At 37.5% G+C, this 19,601-nt stretch overlaps 1 protein-coding gene across 1 annotated transcript in view; it reads left to right on the top strand.

The window, feature by feature from the left end:
* TDO2 (tryptophan 2,3-dioxygenase) overlaps positions 1-19,439 on the top strand; it is a 21,427-nt gene extending 1,988 nt beyond the window's left edge. Inside the window, exons 3-12 of the mRNA XM_042470108.1 lie at positions 1,799-1,889; positions 4,534-4,604; positions 7,085-7,212; positions 9,056-9,242; positions 11,309-11,416; positions 12,141-12,252; positions 12,363-12,420; positions 15,269-15,348; positions 16,989-17,079; positions 18,566-19,439. Coding sequence (XP_042326042.1) covers positions 1,799-1,889; positions 4,534-4,604; positions 7,085-7,212; positions 9,056-9,242; positions 11,309-11,416; positions 12,141-12,252; positions 12,363-12,420; positions 15,269-15,348; positions 16,989-17,079; positions 18,566-18,719 — 1,080 coding nt within the window. The 3' untranslated portion in view covers positions 18,720-19,439. The remainder of the gene's footprint in view (positions 1-1,798; positions 1,890-4,533; positions 4,605-7,084; positions 7,213-9,055; positions 9,243-11,308; positions 11,417-12,140; positions 12,253-12,362; positions 12,421-15,268; positions 15,349-16,988; positions 17,080-18,565) is intronic.
* The last annotated feature ends 162 nt before the right edge of the window (positions 19,440-19,601 follow it).

The raw sequence follows: 19,601 nt of genomic DNA, 5'->3' as shown, positions 1-19,601 counted from the left end.
TAATAATAATAATAATAATAATAATAATAATAATAATAATAATAATAATAATTCCCCCTCCCCTCCCCATAGATCATGGTGGAATACAGCATCACATCAGTGAAATCAATAAGTTTATTTACTCCAGTCAGCCAGAACAAGGTTGGCAACTATCAGCTGGAGGACTTTTTCTTCAACTGTCCCTAGACTGTGGAATGACCTGCCAGAAGAGATTCAACAGCTCAATACACTGTCTCAATTTAAACAAGTATTAAAGACCACTCTCTTCCACAGGCTTGCCCAGATGTTTTTTAAATTATGGATTTTAAATGATGAGTTTTAAATATGGGTTGTTTTAATATGGTGTCTTTTAAAATTGTATATATGTTCTTTTAAATTGAAGTGTATTTTACCTGATGTGCTTTAACTGATGTGTTGTGTCTGTCAATTGTTGTTGTTCCCTGTCTCCATCCATGGAGAGTGTTGAGTAAGAAATAATAATGATAACAACAACAACATTGTATAGGGAATCAACATGTGATGAGTAGAGCATGCCAACCTTTCCCCTTCCTCATTAGTCCCATTGCTCTTCTCATGTAAAGAGAAAAAGTCTGAGGAGAATGTGTGAAGCCCTTCCTCATAGGTTGAATTACACATTCCCGCAGCTTTCTAAGTGCAAGAGCCCTATTGGAAAGCAGAACTCTATTTAGTGGAAAGGAAAACCATGAGTCATTCCTTGGTGCCATGGAGCACTAACTGGCTGGACAGAATGTGACCTGCACCTTCCCTCATTTCCACCAATGGCTGAAATTGGTCTTCATTGGTGTTTTCACTCAGCTCTAATCCATCTTTGTTTCATCGGCTGTGAATATACAATACATAGACCTTGTGTGGAATTTAGACACTTTATTCAACAGTAGGGTAGCCAAGTATTCTACTTCAGAGAGGATCACATCTTGGAAATTTTACTTTTCTGTACTACCACTCCCAAAACCGCTCTCTCTGCCATCATTGCTACTGGCTTTGCTAGCTGGGGATGGTGTGGTTTTAGGAGGTACTGACCAAAAAAACCCACAACTATTCCAAACTCTGTAGTGGACAGTCCACTGTTTGAAAGGCTGTCAAATTCAAGCTTGGAGAACAGAGGTGCAATCCAGGTGTTGTTGATATTGACTATCAATAGCACTTGGGATACGGGCATGTGAAAGTTTTTAGGTATATCAAATGTCTGCTTGTCATGCAGTTGTTTGAGGCATAGAGGTGTTAACTAAAAGCCAAATAAAATAAAATTATGTAAGCCACCATTAAGGAGTTGGTGTATCAAGGCAAATAAGTGTGTTCCAGATCCAAAGTGGTTGGCTTGAATTTTCTGCTGAAAGCCAGCCCTTGGCTCTGAAAATGCTCTCCTCTCCTCTCTTCTCTTCTTGCTGTAAATGCACCTTTGGGGGCAGGGACCAATCCAGCTAGGGGTAATTTTTAGCAGAGATGATCTACAATTGAGGGAGGGGGACACATGTTGGTCTGGGCTCTTTGGCTGCTTTTTCTCCAGAAACACATGGATAATGATTACATACACAGCAAATACAATTAGAAGTGTGGATTAAAGTCTTCTCGTATTTGTATATACTTCTATAGCTCTCTACCATCTAGCCATCTCTAGTTTTGTATCCCCACACACCAAAAACAAGCCTGAATACAGAGTTATGGCTACTTTTGTTGATTGTTTAATAGAGAATTAAAGGTCAAATGAATGAGTGACAGATTTATTGGAATTAATCATACTCCTTTAAGGCTAAATTCTCTATTCTTTCTTTTAAAGCTGGACAAAATATTAGATGCACAGGTACTTCAGAGTGAAAAGAAGGGAAACAAAATCCATGATGAGCATCTGTTCATTGTGACACATCAAGGTATTCCTATTACTACTACTACTACTACTAGTATGAATGAATGAATGAATGAATGAATAAAAATTTATTTCTAGACCGCTATTCCTTGCAGATCACAGCGGTTTACAAAAAGCACCATCAGTACTACTACTAACACTATTACATGATGATAATGATAATGATGATGGTGATGGTGATGGTGGTGATAATGATTACTATTAAGACAACCTGTTCAATTTACTGATTTCTCAAATACTCTTAGAGGGGGAAAGACAATTTATCTGGGGGTGGTTGTAGAACACTCAAAGAACAAGAATAAAACAAGGAAGACTTCAGCCATATAAAATCCTGCGCATTTTCAGAAATGACCCCAAACCAGCCAGTCTTGCGAATGTACAAAATCCTTCAGATACTGAAGACCTTCCATCCTGCTAAGCTGCAGTAAGGATAAATTGGTGAGGTGATATTTCCATGTACTGCGGAAAATTGAATGCAGTTGACATTTTTCATGCCTAACATTGGCCCAAAACAGACAGGATAAATGATACAGTTTCCTGCCACGTTTGGGGCATAGCATTTAGAAACTGTCCTGAATGGAAAAGACAAAGGCCTCTGCTTTGCATGGGGCTCCCACTGTCTACATTGTTTTCACCCTGTAACACTACAACATACATTTATCTGAATACATACTTGCTTTTTTTTTAGAAACGTTGCTTCAGAAAAAGATTTGAACATTATAAGTAATACACACTTCATTGGCCAGCAGTTCAAAGATTATTGATACCTACAGTGACTGACAGTGATACATATTTATGTTCATTAAGACTTGAGGGTGGGAGAGAAGGAGGCAGAGAGGGGAAGAGGTATCTGGTTGTTATATAGTATTAGATCTGTGAGTAAGATGAAATTTGCAGTGGAACAATCTAATTAAAAATAACACTTTCAGTTTTTAAAAGAAATGCCTGCTTGCAGGTACCACTTGCAACTTCTAGCTCTAGAATATCATACTATACTGTTATAATGCTCTAATTCCACTTTAACTGCTATGGCTGCCTCCTATGGAATCCTGGGATTTGAAGTTTAGGGAGCGGCATTTAGAATTCTCAACCAGAGATCTCTTGAGTCTCAATAAACTACAAACTCTAGAATTCCATAGGAGGCAGCCGTAACAGTTAAAGTGGAACAATAGCGCTATAACAGTGTAATGTGATGTTGGCAAAACCAATGTGATCGTCATGGTAGTGGCAAGATTTTTGGTTTTCTCCCCCTCTCTCTGAATGGAGGAAGAGGAAGGCAGGATGAGAAACCAGTACAGAAAAAAATGAAGATTTCTCATATGGTAAGAAAGTGCTTTGGACTCAGTAGTCTTGATTAAAGCAGCATTTTCACATAGCTCATGGTTACTTGTAATGAAATGAACACTTCACTTTGAATATTCACACATAGAACAATTCATGCATTTTAAAATGTGCAAAATGGGGAGGGGAATACATGGAAATAGGCTTTAATGGGGAAATTTTGTGGAAATTAGGCAAATTATACAAATAAATAAACAAATTAGAAACATGTTTAGAATGTACACAGATTTCAGTGCAGACAGATAAAATTCCCAGACTGATGCAAAACATGAACAGAAAGAAAACACAGGTGGGATTTAGAAAACCTGAACAAATTTTGATTTTCTTTAAAATAATTTACCATAATATCTTTTTAATTTGTCTCTCAAATCTGACATAGTTAGAAGTATAGGGTTTAAAGTCAAATAAAGAGGTTTGGGTTCAAAGTTTTGAAGCAGTAACCAGGTTAACTGGAGTGTCATCTGACAACCAGATTTGCCTGGGGAAGCAAACTTGAATTAGGTTTTATATTTTTAGTCAGTATTACCTCATATCCTATCTCGGAATAAGAGCTGTGTCTAGCAAAAGTGTACATAAGATCTTTTATCTCTTGATGGATGTGATACTGAAGTCATCAAAAATCTACTGCAGAGTGCTAGGAATGGCTGAGAGCTGTCTTTCAGAGCGGAGGCTGCTTTTAGATGTTCACGTGTGATTAGAAAATATTCTTGAACTGTTTCAAACCTCTATAGTTTTTCACTGAAAAATGTTTCTTGGTAGGAGTTTGGACTATAAACTGAAGCAATTGTTGCACTAGAAAGACCAATGTTGCCTTGACAATTAGATGTCAGTCTCTTGGGTTTATCATAGAGCCAGGCCTTTTAGAAATCTAATTGATACGAAAATACAATTAGCACCTCTTTTGCCTTGAATATTCCTGGATGAGCAATGGAATCATTAATTGAGTACATTAGTAAAGATCTAAGATGAAGTAGCAGATTATCTGGATTTTATTTTTGAATAAAGCACTGTACTTTACAGTATATAATTAGAGTATTCAAACTTCTCATGATGAAGAATGTTGATTATCTTGTTCCTTTTCCAAACCAAATTTACCATAATATGCTAATAATTTAGAAAAAAACTCTTTCACCATCTTGTGTGTAGAAGATTGTGTGCCTTTTTTATTTTTCATTAACAAGCAATCAAGGTGATACTTTCATACAGTAATTTCATAATAAATAATTAGATGATTAACCTTTGAAAATAGACCTTAAAGTATTAACACTATGGCTGGAAGTGAAACTAATAGTGTCTTTTGACTGCAGCCTATGAACTATGGTTCAAGCAGATACTATGGGAACTGGATTCTGTCCGAGTGATATTTCAAAATGGCCATGTAAGTAGGAAGTGAATATATCTAATTAAAAAACTCACTTTGTTTCTTTTTCATCAAATAAACACTGAATATCTGAAATACATTTTTGACAATGTATGACATGGAACTTTTATTTAAGAAATTTATGTGCTTTCTAGAAAATTATTGGGCAATTGTTAAATGCTTAAAGCTGCAATCCTATACACATTTACCTGGGAGGATGTCCCACTGTACTCAATGGGGCTTACGTTTCATTAGATGTAGATATGATAATCCTCTCCACATTTACTTGGAAAGTCCTATAGACATCTTGGAGATGTTACCTTTGGGATTATAAATTCTCAAATTCTCTAGACACCAGAACTCCAGGCAAGAATGATCTTTACCTATGGTGGCTGATGGATTTGTAAAATTGCAGTAAAACATGTTACTTCTTCACCCTAATCACAGTGAAGGAGCAATACTAAGCTCCTAAAGAGAGTGAAAAAGGGATTGTTGGATGGATGCGACAAATCTCCCTGTTTGTGGACAATGTGGGAAGTCCAGCACAAGAAACCCAGCTAGTGCCATGGCAGAATGCCTAGATGCTATTACTGTGACACTTGTGGTGCTCTATGGGCAGAAGAGATGAAAATATGAAATCATGGGGAAATGTTGATAGAGGCTTTGGATCTATCAGATCCCTATGACCCCTTGTTCTCTTGAATTCCATTTCCTCTCCTGAATACTTAGGAAAGCTTAAAATTACTGGCATATTTAGTTTCCCTCTGTAAGCTCAATGGGAAAAAATGAAAATAAGATTCATTATGCAATCTATAGAAGCAATTTTTCATTAGTTAAAGGGGTTCTCTGGTTTATCAATCAGGTTTAAATAAACTGAAAATTAATTTAGTAAAATTCATATCCTTGATAAAGGTTGTATACATATACCTGCTTACTTGGGAGCAGTGGTTCGGAGGCACATTTTGAAGTGTAGGCACTGATTATAACAGACTCCAGAATCATACCACCCACAAGAGTCCAAACATCGAAGGAGTTGTGTTGGTCCATATCAATAATCCAGTTCAATAGGATGTCACCTCCTGAAACAAGTGGATGGGAATTAACTGCTCATTCAAGACCAATCGTCTTGAATGGATTACAAATCTGTTTCCTTGGGAACTATGAGTTTTACAACTAAGATCTGTAGGGACAGGAGAGCTTGATGCCACCATCCTTGCTAATCATTTGTACAAACTCAAACAAACAATTGGAAAGTACAGCCCAACTGAGACCCTCCTTGGGCAATCCTGGAATCAGTTTATTTGGAGGTGTTTCTTTTCTTTTCTTTTCTTTTTAATGGACTGCCTTAGGTTCTGTTCATCTAAAGAAAAAAATGGACTTTTTCTCTTGTGATTTATACTGCTAGGTTAGTTTAGTATACAGTTTCTGGCCATTTGCAATTTGATTTACTATGGCCATGCTAAACTAACTGTTGGATAATCATAATTTCAGAATGCAGGAAAATTATAGAAACATGGGTTGACTGGGGGAGTTGTACTTTGAAACAATTAATAGTTCCAGATCAAGCATTTTACCATTTGAAATTCTGCCATCATCTATTTACTACCCATGAATGTACTATGGCAATAGTTACAACTGCAACACATTTTGGTGTCTGTATATGGACACCATATATAGCTACATATATAACTTTCAGTGCTTCAGACACTTCTGCTGTGCTGGAAGCCTTAACCTTATCCTCAGAAAAACTGACACCAACAAGTCTAGTTAATAAATTCAGAAAGTATTAAATTTGAAGTTAATAAAGTGCCCTGCTGAAGTTAGGGCACATTTCCATTGCTTGACTTCAACAGAAAAGTGTTCTAACTTCAGTGTTGAAAAAATAAATATTCGCCAACTAGTATTCAATCATTAGAACTTCTCACTGCTTTAGCTACTAATGAACATACATTTTATAGACATCAGCTTCAAGACAATGCGTTTTTGGAAACATAATCTACTTACTTTAATGTATGTGCCTCACCTATGCTCATAGCCTATATAGTTCTATATAATTGTGTTTCCTCACTTTCCTTCCTTCCTTTGTAATAATACTTTTAAAAAGTCAGTTTAAGAAATCATTTTTGCCTGGCCTGACATTTTAACACTGTTGAGCCCTAACTTTGCTGCTCCATTGTTTGGGAATTAGACTGCATCTACACTGCAGAAATAATGCTGTTTGACACATTGGCTCAGTGCTATGGAATCCTGGGATTTGTAATTTCTTGTGGCACCAGAGCTCTCTAACAGAGAAGGCTAATATTTCACAAAACTACAGATCCCAGAATTCCATAGCACTGAACCATGACAGTTAAAACAACATCAGTCTGCATTATTTCTCCAGTGCAGATGCAAGCCTGCCAACTTTAATGGGACAGCTGCATGGTCAAGTATAGAACTATACTGTGAAAGGTATTTTATTTTCTGTTGTGTGATTATAATTTGTTTTTCATACTAAGGTGAGAGATGAACGAAACATGCTTAAGGTCGTTGCTCGAATTCACAGAATTTCAATTATCCTTAAATTACTTGTGGAACAATTTTCTGTTTTGGAAACTATGACAGCCCTGGACTTTTTTGACTTCAGGTAAACAACATACTATCTTGTGTCGCAATGCATAAGTAACAGAAAACCTGGCAGTGGGTTAAAAGGAGAGAGAGTACTGTAAAGCACATATAAATAGGAAATGAAAAGGAGTCAAGCTCTAAGTGCTGTTCCATGGCCAACGGTTTATTCCTTTAAACATTTTTAACAACTTTTGGCCAGTGCAAGAAAAGTCCTTCTTCAGGGACATTTAACAGAGATCATTGGAGTTGTAATAACACTCTCCCAAAAGCTGGACCATAAAGTATTAGCAATGTGGGACTAAACAGACAGCCATACAGGAGCAGCTTGATGCTGCCCTTTTGACTGCATGCTGTGGCCTCATCCAGTTTTTTTCTGGCACAAAAAGAAGTGGCAAAATGCGCTGGGAAAAGGGTGGCTTTTCCACTGTGGCATGCAGTGTATAAACACCACACTGCTGGAATGCCATAATGCCACCTGCCATTTGGGCGGGCAGGCGGGCGGCATGACGCCGGCTTGGGAGGGCATGCCCCCATGCTGCCCCCAAGCAAGTGAATTGTGCCAGTCTGTTTCACCCCCTTCTTTTCTGCACAGATAGAAATACATTCAGATTTCTAAAGGAAGAAATAGTTAACTATCTAACAGTATATGGGGTAAAAAGAACCTTGCAACATGTTTAATTTACATCTTAGAGCTACTAAGATTTAGATTGGATTTGTAAGAATAATGTGTGTGCTGACAGCTGAAAACTGGTATCAGTTTGAGCTTGGAGAAGTTACATTTTAAGAACACAACTCACAGAATCATCTAGTAGTGTTGGAAACCTGGGAGATTTGCTATATCAAAATCAATAATGATGTCACCAATACACAGAGTAGAGGATGACATATTCCTGTTCCAAGGGGCTTATTATCTGGAACAGAGGTGGGAATCATGCAGCCTCCAGATGTTGTTGGAGAGCAACCCCCAGCAGCCCTAACCAGTGGCTCTAACTCTACATAGAAATAAAGCTGCATCCAACACAAAGTTTCTCATTATTTTATTTACTGAATTTAAAAGATACTCTATATTGAGGATTTTGGAGCATTGTACAATTGGTTGAAATGAAAACCAGTACATCCAATGACCTGTATTTGTTGGTCAGGAAATGCTTAGACAAGTCTTTAGTAGAGTGCAAAAACAGAAGTATAATTCGTATTTGATTGAGCAAATATTCAGATTTTGTACCTGGATTGTATTTTCAAAAGGAAATAAATGCAAGGCAAATTTGCTTGATTTTTTAAACACAGAATTTCAACCTTCTGGCAACAGAATTTGGAGATGATGACAACGACGACGCTGATGATTGGCCTTTGTCCACTGCCTTGTTATCAATTCATGCTAATGTTTAAATCTTAGAATAATCTTGTTGAGTACTTTCAATGACAGATTTCATTCTGTCCTGATTATTCCATTGCTTTTTATGCTGAGGATTTAAAAATTTTTCTCTAGTACTAAGATATTAAAACATCCTCTTTTGATAAGTTGGCAGTCAGATATGTTGGCTACAGAAATTATTTCCTCACAGGTGGACACACCAGCTATAAATCCCCTCTGTACAAAATAATTGTAGCACTTTGATTTCATTTTAATTGCCATGATTCTGTCTTATGGAGTCCTGGGATTTACAGTTTAGGAAGGAGCATTTAGAGTTCTCAGCCTGATAGCCCCAGTGCCTCACCAAATGGCCTACCCCAGAATTTCATAGGAAGGTCCCATGGCAATTAAAATGGAATCATCATTCTATAATTATGGATTGTGAAGGTGTGGTGTAGTACAATGTTTGTTTATTTTAATAACATTATTTCCCCTTCTGTTGTCAAAGAGACTATCTGAGCCCAGCATCAGGATTTCAGAGTTTACAGTTCCGATTATTGGAGAATAAGATTGGTGTTTATCAGAGCCTCAGAGTTCCATACAACCGAAGGCACTACAGGGATAACTTCAAGGGAAAAGAGAATGAATCGTTGCTTAAATCTGAACAGGAGCCGACTCTGCTACAGCTAGTGGAAGTATGAGTTTTCACGTCTGCTAATTCTTGGCTTGCTATAAACAGTTTCAGTAGCTAATAATTCACCTCCATCTGCAAGTGATTTAGAAGAGGTAGGGAGGAAGAATTCAGCCAGATGGCCCAATTAACATTATGGTAATGATGGCAGGGTCCCAATCCCAGCTGGAGCTGTCACTATTTAACTAACATCTCAGCACATTTGTTAAAATCTTCTTTTTTCCTTTGGGCTATTTAGCTATCTGCACTTCATCATACAATGAATGATCACTTATTACATCAGAGGACATTTTATTTGGTTTATTTTTAATATAATCACATTATTCCCTATATTGGAATAACTAGTGGCTGAAATGATATATGGCTCTCTAAATATTGTTTTATAGTCAATAATGAAGGATATTTGCAGTTACAGCTCAACAACACCCAACACGCCACTTGTTCTTCATCCATTTGACAAGAACAATTCTGAACATTTCTCTTAGAGTTCATCTGGACTGGCTAGAACCCAAGTAAATGTCTGGTTATTCTGTGCCACAAACATACTGGGGATTCTTGCTTTGATTGATCTGCGGTGCCAGCTTCCTCCCCTCCCTAGATGTATATTATGGGAAGGTGGGAAAGTGCACATCTCCATTCATGTCATGATCAGGAGGAACTGTGTGGCAAGGAAAACACTTACATATCACTCATCCTCTCTTGGAAGAACCTGTTCCTTCCCTGAGTGTAAAAAGACCTGGTTAGATCCACAAAAGCACTGGGACAGGAGCAGTGTCATTAGGACCATTAAAAAAAACCTGGTCAACCATAGTTTTGCCCAGTTTGATCAATCTTTGTGGTAAAGCAGGAATGCGATGCTGACTGAAATAGAAATGTCTTTTCTGTTTTCTGTTGTGTTCTATGAGCATGATTCTGAAATACATGCACACATGCTCAGCATGTTCCCTTGCATCTCAACTGATTTCTATATATGTGGTGGAAAAACAATATCTGTAAAATGGGCTGGGTGTGTGTGTACTGATTCTATTACCTATTATGAATGGTATCACTTACAAACAAATTCAGTCCAATATGCCATTGCAAACAGGATAGATTTGACTTTACTGGCATAGGCTGAAGTATGGAAAGAGACAAAGGGATGCCTTTATGACCTAGTAGAGTCATTATTTGTTTTATTTATTTAAGGACTTTCATCCCACCAAAGCCTGCAAAACAATGTATAATGGATAAAAAAATTTAAAACAACAGATAGATTTAGAATATTTTAAAAAATGTATTTTCCGATGTGCACATAAATTTATACTGGGGTGGTCAACTGTGGCAGGTTCAGGGGTCAATTTTTTGTCCCTGGGAAAACCTGAGGACAAAAATACAAGACACCCCCCTCCACAAAACAAAACAAAAGTGGAAGTGGTCACTTGTATTGTCAGAATGTTTTTAAAAATCCACAAAAACATAAACAGACAAACTAAGTATACTTCACTAAGGAATGTCACTCCAATTCTGACTTACTAGGTAGTAGTCACTGCAAGCAATGGTAGCTGTTCTCCTATAGATTGAGACATGACAGACTGGCATTTCCATCCCTCTGGTGCAACAGTGATTGATCTCTGGTGCAATAGTCAGAAGCAAGATGCCTATTGTAATTTTTCCTTGCACTTGCATGGAGATTGCTTGCATGGAAACCCGTTTGCTGTATCCCAATTGACAGGAGAACAGACTCCTGTTGTTTGCAGTAGCTGTTGCCTAACAGAATTGGGAGAGGTTTACAATCCCTATGCATTCCCTACACTATTGAATACCAAGGGACCATGAATATGAATCAGTTATGAATGTTTGACTATAGGTTATTCATTTGTAACTGCAATAGTAAATTCCAGCTCTTGTATTTTTTATTTTAACTTGATGTTAAACATTGGGGTGAAGATAGTCAAATATAAACTTAATGTTATTAAATTCCGTGTGTCTCAAGATCACATTACCAGTGTATATGTATATTTATTAAAGGTAGTTATCAACTATGCATAAAACATAACCTACATAATAAATTAATGCATTTTGTTTTATAAGGCATGGTTAGAAAGAACACCTGGACTTGAACGAGAAGGATTTAATTTCTGGGGTAAATTTGAAGCAAATGTACTCAAGGGACTAGAAGAGGAATTTGCAATGGTGCAGGTACATTTTATAATATGTCATGGATTGTGTTAGAACTAATTCCTTAATTCAGCCATCTACATCTAAGACATCATGGCCACTTACAACAGAAGTTCAGTTTCATGCACTGACCCATCCACATGAGCTGTTTCCCATTCATGTATGTGCTAAAGTGAGGTGAGTTTAAGCATGACAATGCATCATTTCAAGCACATGAAAGAGATGATATAAAAAGAGAGATGGTATGATTAGAAAACAACCCAAATTACTATGAACCACTTACGTATCACTTACCATGATGATTCATGCAAGTTGTTTTTTTTTTTTAAATCATATTGCCATTTGCTTCCATGTTATCTATTCTCAAGTGGGTATTCATGTAGTAACTATATGCATGTATCAAGCTTTTTGTTTTTTTTAACTTAAACTGTATGCATGAATCCACATGAGGTTGATGTTAGTACAGTATTTTAAAATAAGATTAATCAATTTATTGACTGTTATATTTATTTTCTGCCCAAAATAGTGTAGAACCACCCAGTACATAGAAACTAGGGTTTCAAGTAATAAATACTTTGGTAACTAGAATGGAAGAAGGACTGAAGCTATCATGTATTAAGCAGGGAATTTTGTGGGTAAAATGTAACCCTTACATGTAAGAAGGATGCTGGGTGAGGAAATAAGAGAGAAAAAAGGGAAGCTTAGTTTTGGTCATTGTCAAAGTGATAATTATTGTAACTGACAGGCCAAAGAAGACCCAGAAGAAAAAGAAGACCAACTTACAGAACTTCAAAAACAGAAAGAAGTGCTTATATCACTGTTTGATGAAAAACGCCATGAACATCTACTTAGTAAAGGTAGGTAAGCATATTAACGTGCAAATGCCAATTACCACTAGGTCACAGGAACTAAGCTGTATTACAATTAATATAATTATATATTATTTAATAGATATTAAATTTTACAGGTGAAAGAAGATTGTCCTATAAAGCAATGAAAGGAGCTTTAATGATATACTTCTACAGGTATATAAATCTATTTATTCCCTTAAATGTCTCTACTGGTAACCTTGTTTTAATACCCCAAGGAGAGGTGTTGTGCTTGCTATTTAATACTCAAGTTATTGTTTGAAAGTAATTGGAGATTTTTTAGAATAAAATATCCCCAGTATTTGAGTTTTTAAAATTAAAAAACAGCTTTGTAAGTAACTCTGCTTTTTTTCTCATTCCTTTTACTTTTAAAATTAAAATTTTCTGCCAGAGAAATCAATACCTCTCCCAAATATGAAATTTGGTTACAAAAAGTATATACCACTGTATGAGTTAAACGTTTCAGATTTTGTTTCATTTAATATCTATAAATGATGCATACACTTAAAGACAAAGTATGCTTCATAAACAAAATAATGGGATATCAGTTTAAACAGAGTTAACTTTTGGATTAGTGATGAAAAGAATGTTCAAAGGCATTTAGAAAATTGTAAAACAAAACATGTTTTTTGGGTCTCAAGAACCCTAGCAAGAAGAATCTTGGACTAATGAGAATCTTAGAAGTCCAGGAGTTCTTCTGTGCAATTTAAAAAAATATGTGCAGAAAATTATGTATTTTGTGTAAACCAACCATGTGCAAATTTTGTACAAAACAAGTCCAAATTATGATGGGGCTTTGAAAACTGCAGTTTTTGAAGATTTTTGCCAAGTGGGAAGAAACTTGCTAAAATTACTTGTTGCTCTCTTCCAGAAGAAAATTACTGAGTAATTGCATCCCTACTTTGGATGTAAATATGCTGGAACCTGATCCCAATGCATATCTTTTGAGGAGAAAATCTTGTGGAGCAGCATCTACCATATATACTATATTTTCTGGCATATAAGACTACTTTTTAACCCAGCGAAATCTTCTCAAAAGTTGGGTGTCGTCTTATACGCCGGGTGTCATCTTATAGGGCAGATGCTGAAACATCTGAGTCGGACTGGAGAATTTGCAGTCGCCGCATATGTAACTGAAGGGCGGAGCAAGCTGCAGGCGTCCGGGACGCCCGGGGTATGGAAAAAAGAGCTGTGTTTGCAATACCGCTCTGATAGTCTTGGAGACAGGGAGGGCTGGGCAGGCAGGGAGAGCTGTCCAATCCAAGCAGGCTTTGTATACAACACGTTTTCCTGCTAAGTATCTGCATGTCATAAGCATTTGAATTAAAATTACCATATTGAAATCAAATCTGATTTTTAAATTTTTTTTTATTTGGTTTGCATTGGAAGAGGGGTAGTCTTATACAGCGAGTATATCCCAAACTCTATATTTTAACTGGAAAAGTTGGGGGTTGTCTTATACATCCCGTCGTCTTATACGCCGGAAAATATGGTACTCAACTATAAGTTGACCTCATGTATAAATTGAGGGCAGGTTTTGGGGCCAAAATTATGGATTTTGATATGACCTGTGGATAAGTCAAGGGTAAAACTTAGCAGCATGTAACAAAAGATGTAAAGGATGAAGCCAAAAAAAATAAAATAAATGATGCTAAAGTTCTCTAAAATTTTGACAGGCATAACTGTTTGTGCTCACCCTAAAGGCTGGATGGATGAGAGAGTAGAGGGGCTGATGCTTTTTTTAGGTGCTGCGAGAAGAGAGTAACCTTTCACTTTCCACTAGGGCATGGTTCCTTTTTTGATATGAGTTAAAGTACAGTACTTATAGTGACGTGTGGATAAGTTGACCCAGGTTTTTTGGATCAATTTTTTTGACTAAAAATTCTACACTTTTACATGAGTATATACAGTAAAAAAAATGGATCTCAAATAAGTTTATTTTCATTTTTCTGCATCTCCAAGGCAGCAAGTAAAGTGGTTTTATTAATGGAGGCTGCTCTTTATAGCTCAGCTTAGGACAAGGGTGAGCAACCGCCTTGGGGCCAAGAGTGAACAGGTTTCAGCTATGGTTTTCAGCCAAGAACTATGCCACAATAGCACCAACTTAAAAAAAAAGAAAAGAAAATGTGTGTGTGTGACTTAAGCAAGACTGGCAAGGGGCTTCAGGGATCATGAAAGTGGGGTTTAGGAATTCCACGCAGTCCACAGGCCACACTTGTCTGAGGAGTTTCTGTTGAGCATTTCACCTGCTCCACTCCTCCCTGTCCATCAATCTTCCTTTATAAAGCAGTAACTATAAGCTGTTCTGATCCTTTTCCCCAACCTGATACCACTGTCTCCCATTCCCACCTTAACCTTTCACATATTCTCAGGAGGCTGCCAACATTAAAATGTGTGCGTATATATTTTGTGTGTGAATGAACCATGTGCATATTTGTGTGTGCGTGTTTGTATGCATGTGTAAATCATGTGCAAATTGTGTGTATGTATACCATATGCATATCTGTGTATATACATAAAAAGAGAGAGAGATTACAGCCTTGGAGTGCAATTCTTACCACACTTACTTAGTAAGCTGATTTATTAAGACACATTGAACCAAATGGCACTTCTAAGTAAAGATGCAAAAATGTGCACACAGTTGCTATTTCCATCATGGCTAAATTAGTTCTTGGATGCCCCCTGTCTAAAGACAACAGACAATTTGTGCTCTTGCTTGTGACAGGACCATGAATGTGAATCCCCTTTTCTCCAACCACTCTGCATCCATACTTAACTTTGTTTGAAGAATAGAAATAAATAGAAAAATAATCAAATTAAAAACTCTCTCTTTGTTCTCAGTTAACTCTTAATTACTTTTGAACTACTCGGCCGTGGCAAACCATTAACTGGCTTTAGCCCACTTCGTGTGCTAATAGTGCATGGTGTGTGTGTGTGTATAATCGGCATGTTTTTTCATTTGGTCCATACCAATTCTTTCCTTTTCGTTTTCTCCTTTTTAAAGAGAAGAACCTCGCTTTCAGGTTCCTTTTCAGCTTCTCACTAATCTAATGGATATTGATGTGCTGATGACTAAATGGAGATGTAAGTTTTCTTTCCAGTATTCTTTTACTTGTTGATGTATCTTCAAGTTGATTCCAACTTAGTGTGACCCTATTAGAGGGTTTTCTTGGCAAGATTTATTGGAAGGAGGTTTAGCATTGCCTTCTTCTAAGGTTGAGACAGTATCACTTGCCCAAGTTCATTCAGTCATAGTCCAACACCGAGATCACTGTATTACACTGGTTCCTTCTTGAGGTGCAATTACCATAACACTAACTCACACTGCTGCTTAAACTCTTATGAAAGCAGCTTTTCACAGTTGACAGCTATAATGAAAAGGTTGTAAGGGGAAATTAATAATTAAAGGGATGGCTAATCAGTATTCCCTGCAAAACAGAAAACTTGCATAAATATTGACTCCCTGCAGTTATTGATGGATGAGTTCTGGCAGCTTTTCATAGCTTCCCCCAAATCAGCACTGTTTAAGATGATGGTGCCAAGCTGCCCTTTGCTTACCATAATCCTAGTATGTTAGTGAAGGTCATGCCAGGCAAATATGCACTGCAGATGCCTTGAATGCAAACACTGCTGATTTGCAGCAAAATACCCAGTTTCTTGAAGCATGTACCTGTAGCTTTCTACCTAAACATCTGGGGATCTATTTATTTATAAATTCTTTTTGTCCCCTCTGTCGTCTTCTGAATGTGTCAAATGAATTAAACTAGTATATTAGTGACAAGCTTTGTGGTCCCCGATTCAAATTTTGTGTTGACCATAAAATCACTCACTTTGGGCAAACCATTTATTTCTTCCTCATCTTCAAAAACCGAGTTAATAAAACAGATTACGTTGAGTCTCCCTTATCCAAAATGTCTGGGATGAGAAGTATTTTGAATTTTGGAACATGCATATACATACATATCTTGGAGGTGGTATCCAGTTCTAAACACAAAATTCATACACCTTATACACATAGCCCAAAAGTAATTTTACATATTTTACAATAATTTTGTACACCAAACAAAGTTTGTGTACATTGGACCATCAGAAAGCAAAGATGTCACTATTTCAGCCACCCATGAAAAACAGATTTCCTTTTTGGAATATTTTAGATTTTGGAATTCTGGATAAGGGAGACCTAACTTTATTATAACAAGGGGATAAATCCAATGTTCCATTGGTGGCTGCAGCAGAACTTTCTTCTCCTTCCCTCTTCAGCCCTTTGTGCTGCCAAAGATTAAGTCAGTGGTGTGATTTAGGGGGTGTATGGGTTATTGCACAGGAGTTGGAGAGGAGGGACATCACCTTCCACTGGGTTCTGCTGGGTACTGTTCTTACCTTGTGACACTCCAGTAGAGCGTGTTATTCAAGATGATCTTGGTTAGGCTTTTTAAATAGCCCATAGTAGTGAGCCTGGACATTACCCTACTAGCTCTTCTGAACTCAGTGGTTACTTCTCACACAAGACTGGGAAAGAGTTGTGCTGCAAACCACTATTGGTACACTAATATTATTTAATTATATAGGTCAGAAATATAAAATTAATTTAAAAAACATTGGTGCTGCATTACAGATTTTAAAAAGTTGTCAAAGAATTAAGGTTGACTCAGTTGTAAAGCAGAACATTTATTATATGTCATGAAATTAGTAATGACCTTTCAGAAATTTGTCTCTCTGTTTAGACAACCATGTATGTATGGTGCACAGAATGATTGGCAGCAAGGCTGGGACAGGAGGATCATCAGGGTATCAGTATTTACGCTCAACTGTGAGGTAAGCCCACACTGTAAAGGCAAATGAAGTAAGTCTCTATAATCCTGTCTGCATGGGTCAAATAAAAGATTGCCCCTATCCTCTCAGTAGGGAATCTGGATGACACACAGCCCAACCCCTCATTTTGGTGGAAACAGCCTGGACAATGTCTGGCCAATTCAGCACCAAACCTAGGGGATACACCCCTCTTCTTCCTGCTCTCCGTTGAGATTCTGGGCAGCTGTTTAAAATGCTTCCTGCCATGCCACCTCACGCAGCCACTGCTGTGGCAAGTAGATCATTCTATGGTTAGAATGAGGCACCCAGCCATGTGATTGACACTGGGCACCTTCTTTTGACCTCAGAACGAGCAATTTGCCAGGGATGTCTGTGCGAATATTCATCCTTCATCACAATGGAGGGCCCCAGGCAATGAGGAGAGGTTGGGGAAGCTGGGTATGTTTAGCCTGGAGAAGAGATGGTTAAGAGGTGATATGATAGCCTTGTTTAAGTATATGAAAGGGTGTCATATTGAAGATTGAGCAAGCTTGTTTTCTGCTGTCTCAGAGAAGAGCACCCAGGACAATGGATACAAGCTACAGGAAAAGAGATTCCATCCAAACATTAGGAGGACAATAAAAACAGTGGAACACACTCCCTCAGAGTGTAATGGACTCTCCTTCTTTGGAGCTCTGTAAGCAGAGGCTGGATGGCCATCTGTTAGGGATGCTTTGCTTGTGAGTGCCTGCATGGCAGGGCATTGGACTGGATAGCCCTTGTGGTGTCTTCAACGCTATGATTCTATGAAAAGGGGAATATTTTAGGGGCTGCTTTGGATCCAAAGGTTCTCAAGTACTCCATACTTTTTCCCAACATGTCCCCCAAATGAGAAGAAGCTGTCTAGCCCTGGCTGTGCTTCCCCTTCAATGGCCTAAGTCACTCTGGCTTGTAGACATGGAGTAACTATTGCTAGCTAGCCAAATACCCTTTACAAACAGGCGAGAGCCCTTCTATTAACAATAATAATATAGCTGGTACTATTACTAATAATACTACTAACATGATGGTGATGGTGATGACGAGAACAATGGAGACCTTTATTTATATCCCATATTTCCTCCAGAATCAAGACTCAAGGTGGCTTACAAAATTAGTCAATTGCAATTGTCTTGCACAGCCAGGGTTGCATGTATGCCTGTATGTTGGAAGACCATGATGTTGCCACTCCAGAATTTATAGCAGAAAATGATGCGATAGTCATGTCGCTGTCTTACAACCTCTGCCTGGTTTCTCAAATCTATGATGATCACCCAGGGGTGTCCCAGTTTGCACAAGGGATGTTTCACCCCATTATAGCAAGGTGAATGCACCCCCTCAAGCTTGGACCACAAGCTTGTGGTGATCCCCAGTCTGCACGAGTCACGTTATTGATCACACCTGAAATACATATGAAACTAGAAAATATTGAATACAGCTTCCCCTTAATCCATTTCTTTTTCCTTTGCAGTGACAGATACAAGGTGTTTGTTGATTTGTTCAATCTATCAACATATTTGGTGCCGAGACACTGGATCCCTAAGCTGAACCCAACTGTTCATAAATTCCTTTATACAGCAGAATACTGTGACAGTTCTTACTTTAGCAGTGATGATTCAGATTAAAAAAACCCTTTGGATAATCCTTGTAAATAAATGAAATGTAACTAAAAGAAGTTCATCCTTTCAAATTATATGTTGTTAAATATAAACATATGCTTATATTATCTATGTAATGTGTATGTATGTATTTATGCACAAATGCACTACTGTATAGCATTTAAAGTAGGGGTGGACAACTAAAAAGAGGCTGGGGAGAGAATTTAACCCTTGAAATCCTCTCCCTATGAATGGTACTTTTGCATTTTGGGGCAAAAATCAATTCATATTTGAGCTGCAAGTGATTGGAAGTCACTTCTAGTCCCTGGTTCTCAAACATTTTTTAGTCAATTAACAGCAAAGGAAAGAAATTTTTAGCAGGATTGGGGTCCTCCTGACTTGCCTCCGCATAAAACTGTTCCTGACAATATTTGGTGGAGGACCAAAAAATGAGGTTAGCATCTATATGTGGGCTATGAGCTCCATTTTTTCCACTCTTGGTTTAAAGTATAACTATATTTTTGATAGGCCATCAGAAATAAAATGTACAAATGGGACAAACTCTGGCTTCCATTTATTTTAAAGTAGTTGTTCAAACCCTTGCAACCTATTAAATTGTCTCAACTGCTGCTGTAATGATGACACGATTTTGCTTCCATTTTGATCATGTATGTGAATTGCCCTGGGAGCACTTACCCCAGAAGGTGGCATTAAAATATTGGAAATAAAAGTGAAATTTCATATGTATCTGGTAACTGAAGAAATCAATTGACACAATCTATTTATGCAAAAACAATTTCCCTAAGTCACCCAGTGCCACTTCCTCTTCCATACTGTAGAGATTGTTATTTTATTGTGGGTTAATGTTATTAGCGTCCCTAACACTTTTACAGGACAAGTGATGTTAAA

The sequence above is a fragment of the Sceloporus undulatus genome, chromosome 5 (assembly GCF_019175285.1).
Source record: "Sceloporus undulatus isolate JIND9_A2432 ecotype Alabama chromosome 5, SceUnd_v1.1, whole genome shotgun sequence".
NCBI classification, from domain to species: domain Eukaryota; kingdom Metazoa; phylum Chordata; class Lepidosauria; order Squamata; family Phrynosomatidae; genus Sceloporus; species Sceloporus undulatus.
The sequence above is the reverse complement of the archived record's forward strand: the minus strand, read 5'-3'. Positions and strand labels throughout refer to the sequence as shown.